Consider the following 11859-nt stretch of genomic DNA (forward strand, 5'->3'; position numbering starts at 1 on the left):
AAAAAAAAAAAAAAAAAAAAAAAAAAAAAAAAAAAAAAAAAACGAAAAGTCAGATACCATTCAAAACAGCAACAAAGTCCGTAAAATACCCAGGAGTGTAACCTATACCACATAATACCTGTACAGCAAAAATCTTAAAATCTCTGACGTGTATAGAACTGCCCTGTTCAGTTTGATAACCTGTAGCCACATATAACTGTAATGATTAAATTAAATTAAAACTCCAGGTCCTGAATCACATTTGCCATGTTTCAACTGCTCCGTAGCCTCAGGCAGCTAGCGGCTGCCTTAATGAGCAACTCAGGTATAGGACATTTCCATCATCACAGAACGTTCTCTTTGATAGAATTGACACAGAAGATGCTTTTAATAATTACATAGCCCAGAGCAAAGATCGGGCAGGTGAACTTGGTGGCTTATCTTCAAATATTTGCAGAATTGCCACACTGACAAGGGATTACATCTATTTGTTTGACCTCTGATGATGCGGCTGGAACCATCATAGGGCAGATTTGGGTTCAGTCAAAGCTGCTGAAGAATGGAATGGTAATGCCTTCTGTGGTAATGAACTCCCCATCGTGGGAGATAATCAAGGCTGAGCTGTTGCATTGGGGGTTCTTTTTTTTTTTTTTTCTTTTTTTAAGACAAGGTCCCACTCTGTCGCCCAGGCTGGAGTGCAGTGGTGCGACCTTGGCTTACTGCAGCCCCCTCCTCCTGGGTTCAAGTGATTCTCGTGCCTCAGCCTTCCGAGTAGCTGGGACTACAGGTGTGCACCACCACGACTGGCTAAGTTTTGTGGGTTTTGTTGTTGTTGTTGTTGTTGTTTGAGACAAAGTCTTGCTCTTGTCCCCCAGGCTGGAGTGCAATGTCACGATCTCAGCTCACTGCAAACTTTGCCTCCCGGGTTCAAGCAATTCTCCTACCTCAGCCTCCCGAGTAGCTGGGATTACAGGCGCCTGCCACCATGCTCGGCTAATTTTTGTATTTTTAGTAGAGATGGGGTTTCATCATGTTGGCCAGGCTGGTCTCGAACTCCTGATCTCAGGTGATCTGCCCGCCTTGGTCTCCCAAAGTGCTGGAATTACAGGCGTGAGCCACCACGCCCAGTTGGGAGTGATTTCTGGAACTGGTTCATGGTCAGAGCAGAGGAGGCCTAGATAGCATCTGAGATCCCTTCCATCTGAAAATCTCTGACCTCGCACATTGTTTCAGCTCCGCGAGTGGACAAATTCCTCAGTGAGCCAGGGGTCTCAGAGAGCAACAGTCAAAGCATTTCTAAAATAGATCATCACGTTTTCAATTAAAGTGTGTCTATTTCTTCAAAATAGGTAATCATGAGAGCTACTGTTTATTGAGAACTTACTGTGAGCCAGGTACTGGGCCAAGCACTTTCTATACGTTATCTCATGTTGTTCTTTGAATAACTGAAACAGATAGTGTTCTCATTTAACTGATTTAAAAAACTAAGGCTCAGAGAAGGTAAGTGACTTGCTCAAGGTTGCACAGAAAATAAAAGGGCAACACTAGACTTTAAGCCCCAGTCTGTGTGAATCCAAACCCCATGCTCCCCACCACCCCTAACACTGTGCAGGTGGCGGGGGGATCTCTGCTTCCTGAGGGACATCAAATACAGGCTAGACTGGCCTCCAGAAGGTTGTAGGAAGACTAGAAACTGAAATCAAGGGCTCTCCAGTCTTCTAGATGATTAAAGATCCTTAACTTGTTAAAAAAAAAAAAACATCTCTAGGTCGGACACAGAGGCTCGTGCCTGTAATCCCAACACTTTGGGAAGCTGAGGCAGGAGGACTGTTTGAGGCCAGGAGTTCAAGACCAGCCTGGGCAACATAGCAAGATCCCTATCTCTAAAAAAAAAAGAAATCTAAAAAAAAATTAGCCAGGTGTGGCGGTGTGGCCCTGTAGTCTCAGCTACTCAGAAGGCTGGAGTAGGAGGATCACCTGGGCCAGAGGCCACAGTAAGCTATGATCACGTCACTGCACTCTGGCCTGGGCAACAGAGCCAAGACCCTGTCTCAACAAACAAACAAACAAACAATTTCTAGATGTTCAATGTATTCTTGGGGTGTCAGAAAAAGGCTGGGGACACCTTAGCTATTTCCTCATGAGTTTTTAGGGAACGGCTCTTTCTAGATCTATCCTTGAGCTTCTACTTACCTCCTCTTCTTCTTGCAGCTCGAAACTTTGACCTGCAGAAATCTGAGGACATGCTCCGGAGGGTAAGGATCTCTGATCCCTACTGTCCTGCCTTCCATGCACTGTGACCCAGGGATTCGCAGCAAAAGGGTAGAGACTCTGGCCCTGTCCCATTCTCCTGTTCCTTCTTTCTTCCTCCCCCGATCCCTTTCTGCATCAGACCCAAGTCCCACCAGCCCACCTCCTGTCCCCATACCCGGAGAGCCTGGGTATGTTCTGGCGGGATCTTGGTGGCTGTGGGCAGAGGGACCTAGCCTGGTGTCCCCAGGTTCCTGCAGAATCCTATAGCTCCTGCTGTGTCCCTGCAGCACATGGAGTTCCGGAAGCGACAAGACCTGGACAACATCATCACGTGGCAGCCCCCCGAGGTGAGCCTTGAGCAGCATCCCCCAGGCCATCTGAGGCTCCCCACCGCCGACCTCATCTCCCACCCACCACATCCAGCCGCCTGATGGAGTAGGGACCCAGCCTAGTGAGCTGGATTGAGTCAGGACCTTACCCACACCTCCAGGTCATCCAGCTGTATGACTCGGGTGGTCTTTGTGGCTACGACTACGAAGGCTCCCCTGTGTACTTCTGCATCATCGGGTCCCTCGACCCCAAGGGTCTCCTGCTGTCGACCTCCAAGCAGGATTTGATCCGGAAGCGCATCAAGGTCTGTGAGCTGCTTTTGCATGAGTGTGAGCTGCAGACTCAGAAGGTGAGCAGCTGGGGTGGAGCTGGGCCTCATCTGTCTATAGGGTGGCACCAGGACCAGAGAGGGGTGGCACCTTCCCCCCATCCCCAGCCCTCAGCACTCAGGACTCTGGTGGAATGTGGGCTTCTCCCACCCTTACCCACCCATGAAGGTGAGGTGTTATTCATCTGTCTGGAAAACACTATGGGCTGCCAGAGGGTGGGATGGCAGGAAGGTGGGGAGAGGTGCCCAAGTCTCTCTGGCCAGGATCTCCTGACTGGAGCTGTTGTCTGACCTATATGCTGACTCTGTCCCAAGCAGCTGGGCAGGAAGATCGAGATGGCGCTGATGGTGTTTGACATGGAGGGGCTGAGCCTGAAGCACCTGTGGAAGCCAGCTGTGGAGGTCTACCAGCAGGTAAGGTGGGCGGCTGGTTTGGGGCTGGTGTGGGCAGCGGCTCCCAGCTGTGAGCCCTAGCTGTGAATTGCTGTGAGAATCCAGTGAGATAGAGGGGTGGGTATGCCCTGCAGGGGCTCCACAGACCAGCCAATGATGCTGGCCTAGAGTCCAGCCTCCAAGGAGAAAGAGGAACAAGAGTAACACAGAGGCCAGGCGCAGTGGCTCACGCCTGTCGTCCCAGCACTTTGGGAGGCCAAGGTGGGAAGATTGCTTGAGCCCGGGAGTTCAAGATCAGCCTGAGCAACACAGTGAGATGTCATCTCTACCAATAATAATAATAATAATAATTTTTACATTAGCCCAGTGCAGTGGCACATGCCTGTAGTCATAGATACTTGGGTGGCTGAGGCGGGAGAATGTCTTGAACCCAGGAGTTCAAGGTTGCAGTGAGCTGTGATTGTGCCACTATACTCCACCTTGGGCGACAGAGCGAGACCCTGTCTCAAGAACAGATCAACAAACAAAAAAAGAATAACAGAGAGGAGGAGGCACATGCTTGTGGGGAAGGTAGGATGGGCCAGGGATGGGCCTGTTGTCTCAGCAGCATCAGAGGCCACAGAAACCCATGGGCGGGAGGTGATGGAACAGAGCCCCAACCAGACTCATCTTGACTCCACAGTTTTTTAGCATCCTGGAAGCAAATTATCCTGAGACTTTGAAGAATTTAATTATTATTCGAGGTAAGCCCATGACCGGGATGACCTCCTGGGGAGGGAGAAGCAGGAATAGGAGGGTACAATAGGTAAGCCGTGGAGTTAAAGGCTTCTTCAACCATCCTTTGTGAGGAACCAGGTTTTGTGTGGTTGGGTTAGTTAGTTATTTATTGAGATGGATTCTCACTCTGTCACCCAGACTGGAGTGCAGTGTCACAATCTCTGCTCACTGCAACCTCTGCCTCCTGGGTTCAAGCGATTCTCCTGCCTCAGCCTCCCTAGTAGCTAGGATTACAGGTGCATGCCACCATGCCTGGCTAATTTTTGTATTTTTAGTAGAGATGGGGTTTCCCCATGTTGGCCAGGCTGGTTTCGAACTCCTGATCTCAGGTCATGCAGCCACCTCAGCCTCCCACAGTGCTGGGATTACAGGAGTGAGCCACCGCACCTGGCCTCTGGCATTATTTTCTAGTTTCAGTCCTTCACAGGTTCATATTTTTGTAATACACAAAATCATGCGCTGGTATGTTGCAACAATGTCAAGTTATACGTTTCTAAATGTTTACTGTTACTTACTTATGTCAGTGTGGGCTAGGAACCCATAGTCCATGGACCACACTAATGGATGGATACACTTTGAGCAGGAATGGTCCCTGGCTGCCCTGGTGATGTCATGTGTTCCAGAGTCAGAGGATCTGATTCAAATCTAACTAGCTCTATGATTTTCTCCAAGTCTGCTTAACCTCACTGAACCTCAGTTTCCCATTCTGTAAGATGAGGATACAGTAGCCCCCTCCCCAAAGATAACTATGAGGTTAAATGAAACTGTGTGGAGAAGATGGAGCACAGAGCTTGGCCCACAGACAGTGCTCAGTTGAGTGTGAGCAAGTCAGGGCAGGACAGGAGGTCTAATGTAAATGTCACACCCAAGAAGATTCCAGACAACCTGGAGTGTGGAAAAGAAGAGATACTGTTGGGGAATCAATATTGCTGACCCTAGAGCCAGCTTGTGCTCAACCCCTTACAACTGGGTTGGGGAGACAGCCATTTGTTTTTTATTTTTTTAATTTGTTTTTTCTTTTTCGAGATGGAGCCTCACTCTGTCACCCAGGCTGTAGTGCAGTGGCACGATCTTGGCTCACTGCAACCTCTGCCTCCCAGGTTCAAGCAATTCTTGTGCCACTGCCACCCGAGTAGCCGGGATTACAAGCATGCACCACTATGCCCAGCTAGTTTTTGCATTTTTAGTAGAGACAGGGTTTCACCATGTTGGCCAGGCTGGTCTTGAACTCCTGGCTTCAAGTGATCTGCCTGCCTCTGCCTCCCAAAGTGCTGGGATTTCAGGCACGAGCCACTGCACCCGGCCTGAGACAACCACTTATTAAAAGCCAGCAACTGTGCCAGGTGTTATACATACATTATTTCACCTTCATTTTCCAGTTAACTGCACTAAGACTTAGAGATGGTGGGTAACTTGCTGAAGGTCACACAGCAGAGAGTGGCAGAATCCATATCTGTCCAACTCCTGTCCCGCACCTGCTCTTGACTGTGGCTCTGTATCCCCATGTCCTCTCTGGTCCAGCTTCTCAAGAGATTTACATGTGTTTCAGCCCCCAAACTGTTCCCCGTGGCCTTCAACTTGGTCAAGTCGTTCATGAGTGAGGAGACACGCAGGAAGATTGTGATTCTGGGAGGTGAGCGGCTTGGCCCCCTGGTTGTGTCCGTCTGCCTGGGAAGCAGAGGTCGATGCTAAAGACCCTGCTTCTCCCTGGCTTGTCCTCTACTCGGGCACTGCCCCTGGTGAGCCTCCACACACATGGGCAATGCCTTGGGTCCTAGACCATGAACTGGGAGCCACATAAAGGTCTTTGGTACGGTTAGGAGTAGGCACCCAGGAGAGCACGCCCAGGATGTATCGGGTCCCCTCACCGGGCTCAGCCCTCTTTTGCCCTCTGTTGAGTCTCCTGAGTCCCCTTGGAGTCCCTCTCTTGCTCCCACACAGACAACTGGAAGCAGGAGCTGACAAAATTCATCAGCCCCGACCAACTGCCCGTGGAGTTTGGGGGGACCATGACTGACCCCGATGGCAACCCCAAGTGCCTGACCAAGGTACAGGGTGCCCAGAGGATGGGGAAGGAGGGGAGAAGCTGTGATCTAGTGCCCACACACCCCCTTCACCCACAGATCAACTATGGGGGTGAGGTGCCCAAGAGCTTCTACCTGTGCAATCAGGTGAGGTTGCAGTATGAGCACACAGTGTCCGTGGGCCGCGGCTCCTCCCTGCAGGTGGAGAACGAGATCCTGTTCCCGGGCTGTGTGCTCAGGTAGGGATCACAGCCACCACTCCACACCTGGGAACAGCTGGGAGGGGCCTGGAGCCGAGGCAGGGGGTCGCCAGTGGGGCTCTCTGTCCACTGCAGGTGGCAGTTCGCATCGGATGGTGGGGACATCGGCTTTGGGGTTTTCCTGAAGACCAAGATGGGGAAGCGGCAGAGGGCTAGGGAGATGACAGAGGTGCTGCCCAGCCAGCGCTACAACGCCCACCTGGTGCCTGAAGATGGGAGCCTCACCTGCCTCCAGGCTGGCGTCTGTAAGAGCTGCAGGGTTTACTGGAATTGTTTTCCCTGCCAGTCTACCCTCTGCTTGCCCTCTCTTTCCAGCTCTCAGGAGGGTGGGGGGATCTCTATAAACTCTAGGGGAGCTGGCTTTGGGGCCATGGATCGGATGAGTGACCCCTACCTGTGGGTATGAGGGCAGAGACTCATTGTGGGGGAAGAGCTGGTGTTCAGAACCTAGGGCCTTGGGCTCAGCTCCTGAGAAGCCCCTATACCAGGGTCACTGGACTAAGAGACAGGTAAGGAAGAGGCCATGGACTTAGAATCAGGGGTCTTGGCAAGGGGACCACCCAGTTGCATGAACCACCCCACTCTAGGAGTCTCAAAGAGGTGACTTCCTCCAGGTGTTTATCCTTCACCCCCAGGCCTTCCAGGCCAGATGCAGCTCAGTCAGCTTGACCAGAAGCAGCATTGCTCAGGGCCACCACGTCTATTGGGAACTGAGCTAGGAGAAGGGGAACCCAAAGTTGATTTCCTATGGAGGAGAAGGGTGTGGCTTATGCTTAAGTCAACACGTTGCCTTGTTTCATTCTGTGCAAAGGGAGCATTAGGAGAGTAGAGACAGAAAAGTCTGCGTGACTCATCACACCTGAGTTGATGCTGGTCCTTGGCATTAAAGGATATGCCTTCTGCGAGACGGAAAAGCAGCTTACGTAGCCCAGCCCATTCCTCCTGGGGTAGCAGGGCTCCTCCCTGGGTTGGGACATTGGGATAAAGGAATCCCAGTACCTCCCCTCCCTTGCTCTGTGACCGCTAAAAGATCATATCACCTCTGTAAGCCTCAGTTTTCTCATCCGTAAAATGAGGATGACATTGCCTTCTGCATGGGGCTGCTTTGAGGATTCAGGGAGCTATAATGTGTGATGGAATGCATGGTGCATGGAGAGGCCCAAGAGCTACCTGTGCAGCCGCAACCAGGTGAGGACGTAGTACGGGCATACTGTGTCCGTGGGCCACAGCTCCTCCCTGCAGGTGGAACTCGAGATCCTGTTCCCAGGCCGCCTGCTCCCTGGCTGTGTGCTGTTCTGTGTGCTGTTCTGTGTGCTGTTCTGTGTGCTGTTCTGTGTGCTGGTGACCATCATGATTCCTTTATGTAGCACAAGCTACCATGGAGATGGAAGTGAGCAACGGGCTTAGGGCTGGGCACAGGCTGACCCTCAGGCTCACCCACTGTCCTAGACAGCTCATTCCCAAGGGTTCCAGGGATGCAGGACATTCCAGGGATGCAGCTCATTCCCAAGGGTTCCAGGGATGCAACCATGCAGGGCTGGCTCTTCTGCAGATATGCAGGGTTCGTGCTCCCTGATCACCTCTCCATCACCACAGATGTCCTGCGCTTCGACAACACCTACAGCCGGATGCATGCCAAGAAGCTCAGCTACACTGTGGAGGTGCTGCTTCCTGACAAGGCCTCTGAGGAGACACTGCAGAGTCTCAAGGCGATGAGACCCTCCCCAACACAGTGAAGACCCCAGCCACCTCTGCCTGTGCGCTCCAACACCTTCACACCCACTCCCCTGACCCCTGACCTCCCAGGCAGGATGGTGCTGAAGGTAGCTGCAGAGAGCCACTTGTCCCACGTCACCATCTCAGCTCATTGTGAGCTCGCCTGGCACAGTGACCAAGCAGGAAGGGGCCACCAGTGCATAGGCCATGCTGAAGATTCAGACAGGAACCTCTTTCCCTGTTCCCAGAGAATGGGGCTGAGAATGAGAACGCTGAAGATGATCCAGTTCACTGAGGATGGGTCCTGCCTGCAGAAGCTGCCCTTTCATCCATCCCAACAAGATCCAGTCACCCAAGACTCGCCCATGCCTGGTGTTCCAGCTTCAGCGGGTGTGCATGGATCCCAGGACTTGTGGGTATCACAGCTTCAGGCTTGAAGAGAGAGAAGCCCTGTTCTATGCATGTAGGAGGTCAGCAGGGGTGGGCAGGCCTAGCTGGAGGCAGCTGGGTGAGGGTCCTGGTTCCAGCAGAGCACTGGGGCCCATCCAAGCTTGTTCTGCCACCGCTGGATGGAAAATTGGAAATGGGCTGGGCGTGGCGGCTCATGCCTATCATCGCAGCACTTTGGGAGGCTGAGGTGGGCAGATCACCTGAGGTCAGGAGTTCGAGACCAGCCTGGGCAACATGGTGAAACCCTGTCTCTACTAAAACTACAAAAATTAGCCGAGCATGGTGGCCTGTGCCTGTAATCCCAGCTACTCAGGAGGCTGCGGCGGGAGAATTGCTTGTACCCAGGAGGCAGAGGTTTTAGTGAGCTGAGATTGTGCCACTGCACTCCAGCCTGGGTGACAGAACCAGACTCTGTCTCTAAACAAACAAACAAACAAACAAAAGAAAATTGGAAATGGAGAGGTGGGGTCTGGCATGGGTAACCATCAGAGGACAAAGCCATGATCAGCCTTCCAGTTGACTGGGTAATGACTGAGTTTCCAGGGAATTCCCAGTGACCTCCGCTCCACACCTGCTGTGATCCTGCCAACATTTAGCTTTGGTTCTTTTGGCAGCTGCACCATTCATGGATGCATATATGTAGAGTCTGAACAGGTGCTCTGCTGCTAGAAACAGCAAACCATCTAAACTCCTAAAGCCAGTGCCATGAGGCATTCCTGTTCCAACTGGGTGTTTGAGCAGATTGGCAGGTTAAAAAAAAAAAAAATGGCTGTGCTGGCTCCAAGGAGATGGACTGGGCTGTGGGGCAAGAGTTACAGGACATCCCCATGTTCAGGGGCTGCCTCTGCATCCGAGATGTGACAGGCATCCCCACTACCCTGTTGTACTGCGTGGCCACCCTGTCTTCTGCTTCCCCAGATGCAGCGATATTTGCAGTGCCCAGAGGCACTTGGCTTCCATGGCAGGCTGTGGCCAACTGGAGTTGGGAGGACCCTGTGCTAAATTTCACAAGGCCCCCCGGTTGTCATGATGGGGGATCATAATACCTCACTTCAGCCGTGATGTCCTCTGCCTTGACGTCCTCTGCCTAAAAACCAGGGGTCCCTAGACTTGAGCTCTGATTCTTGCCTATGTAACTACCTACAGCCAATTTTCCATCAGCACAGCTTTGTCTGGTTTCCTTGCAGGCAGTAAGAATTGCTCTGCCTCATGCACAAGTGTTTCCTGAGGCTCTGATCACAGGGCTCTGATCACGAATACCAGCAGCCTGGGGGGTGGCAAACAAAAATGGGGTCAAGTGCAGGCGCTAGTGACTGAATTGCAGTGAGCCGTGGTCACCTGCAGAGGTGAGAGCAGAATCTCCTACCAAGCCAGGAGAGGAGGGGCACACTGGGAGCTCAGCAGGGGCACATTTCCTTAGCAACCCCATTTGCAATTCTTTTTTTTTTTTTTTCTTGAGACACAGTCTGTGTTGCCTAGACTGGAGTGCAGTGGCGCACTCTCAGCTCACTGCAACCTTCACCTTCCAGGTTCAAGCGATTCTCCCGCCTCAGCCTCCTGAGTAGCTGGGACTACAGACATGCACCACCACACCTGGCTGATTTTTGTATTTTTAGTAGAGATGGGGTTTCACCATGTTGGCCAGGTTAGTCTCGAACTCCTGACCTCAAGTGATCTGCCCACCTCGGCCTCCCAAAGTGCTGGGATTATAGGTATGAGCCACCATGCCCAGCCTCCATGTCCAATTTTTAACACTCACTGTTACACAAAACTGAAAAAAAAAAAAAAAAAAAGTCACCTAGAGCAGGGCAGTGGCTCGCCCAAAGTTTGTTTCTTCATTTATTCATTCATGGATGTTAATTTAATTTAGTTTTTTAAAAGTAGAGACAGGGGTCTTGCTATGTTGCCCAGGCTGGTCTTGAACTTCTAGGCTTAAGCCATCCTCCCTGCCTCAGCTTCGCAAAGTGCTGAGGTCACAGATGTGAGCCACTGGGCCCGGCCTGCTTTTGGGTGTTTGAGTATTTGCCCAGCACCAGGCATGGCAGGCTCTGGGGACACCGAGGACCCTGGGCTGACCCAGCTGTGTTAACTGGAGGTTTGTGCTCATGGAGGGAGGGAGGTGGAAGTGACGTGACTGATCAGTATCAAATGGGTGCACTGCCACCATGCATGCTTGGTAGGGGCAGGAGCCAAACTCTGGGGGAGCACCCAGCCAGGAAACCTGACAAGGGGTCATGTGTGCTTTGTCCAAGGAGGAGGTGACCCTGAAGGGAGAGCTGTTGGATGTGCGGGATGACGGCAGGCAAGCCTTCCAGACAGGAATGGGGTGTGGGCGGCCAGTGGGGCAGGGGTGTCTGGGGCCAAAGGAAAGCTGGAAGGGCTCTCCCAGCCTTGGGCAACACTGGTAACAACTCACTGGTATTTCCTATTTCTTCATGGACAACTGTGTACACATTAGTTATTAATAATTAATAAAACTATTTTATAATGCCGGTTACAAAACAGCCGTGTTGTTTGTCAGGAAAGAATGGCAAAATCTTGGCAGGAGGCCACAGATCAAAACTCTTGCTCAAAATGAGGCAATTGGAAATACCCAGACCTCACCTGTCCAGATAATGGAGGTGGGACCTGCCCTTCCCAGTCCATCTCTTCGCTGGATGCAATATATATATGCATCCATGAATGGTGCAGCTGCCAAAAGAACCACAGTCTTCGGGGAGAGGCAGGTGAGGAGGGCAGCAGGTCGTGGACCCATTGGCGTGTTTTTCTTTTTCTCTTTTCTTTTCTTTTCTTTTCTTTTTTTTTTTTTTTGGAGATAGGGTCTTACTCTGTTTCTCAGGCTGGAATGCAGTAGCCGAGTCATAGATCACTGCAGCCTTGAACTCCTGGCACAAATCATCCTTTTGCCTCAGCCTCCTGAGTAGCTGGGACCACAGGTGTTCACCACTGCACCTGGCTAATTATTTTTTTATATTTTTTAGAAATGGGGTCTCATGGCCGGGCGTGGTGGCTCATGCCTGTAATCCCAGCATTTTGGCAGGCCGACGCGGGCGGGCGGATCACAAAGTCAGGAGATCGAGACCATCCTGGCTAACACAGTGAAACCCCGTCTCTACTAAAAAATAGAAAAAAGTAGCCGGGCATGGTGACGGGCGCCTGTAGTCCCAGCTACTTGGGAGGCTGACCCAGGCGAATGGCTTGAACCCAGGAGGCAGAGCTTGCAGCGAGCCTAGATCGTGCCACTGCACTCCAGCCTGGGTGACAGAGCGAGACTCCATCTCAAAAAGAAAAGAAAAGAAATCGGGGGGTCTCACTATGTTGCCCAGACTGGTCTCGAACTCCTGGCCTG

At 51.8% G+C, this 11859-nt stretch overlaps 1 protein-coding gene across 2 annotated transcripts in view; it reads left to right on the top strand.

The window, feature by feature from the left end:
• The window catches only part of SEC14L4 (SEC14 like lipid binding 4), a 17160-nt gene extending 7902 nt beyond the window's left edge, over positions 1-9258 (top strand). Inside the window, exons 3-12 of one of the 2 annotated variants that reach the window (XM_017855628.1) lie at positions 2191-2234; positions 2520-2579; positions 2723-2911; positions 3209-3304; positions 3966-4026; positions 5610-5693; positions 6002-6108; positions 6184-6323; positions 6420-6589; positions 7941-9258. In XM_017855628.1, the coding sequence (XP_017711117.1) occupies positions 2191-2234; positions 2520-2579; positions 2723-2911; positions 3209-3304; positions 3966-4026; positions 5610-5693; positions 6002-6108; positions 6184-6323; positions 6420-6589; positions 7941-8080 (1091 nt within the window). In that variant the 3' untranslated portion in view covers positions 8081-9258. Of the gene's footprint in view, positions 1-2190; positions 2235-2519; positions 2580-2722; positions 2912-3205; positions 3305-3965; positions 4027-5609; positions 5694-6001; positions 6109-6183; positions 6324-6419; positions 6590-7940 lie in introns of both variants that reach the window. The other variant, XM_017855627.1, reaches the window with a different exon arrangement.
• Positions 9259-11859: the final 2601 nt, after the last annotated feature.

This window comes from Rhinopithecus bieti, unplaced genomic scaffold (genome assembly GCF_001698545.2).
Source record: "Rhinopithecus bieti isolate Rb0 unplaced genomic scaffold, ASM169854v2 scaffold_36959, whole genome shotgun sequence".
Taxonomy (NCBI): Eukaryota; Metazoa; Chordata; class Mammalia; order Primates; family Cercopithecidae; genus Rhinopithecus; species Rhinopithecus bieti.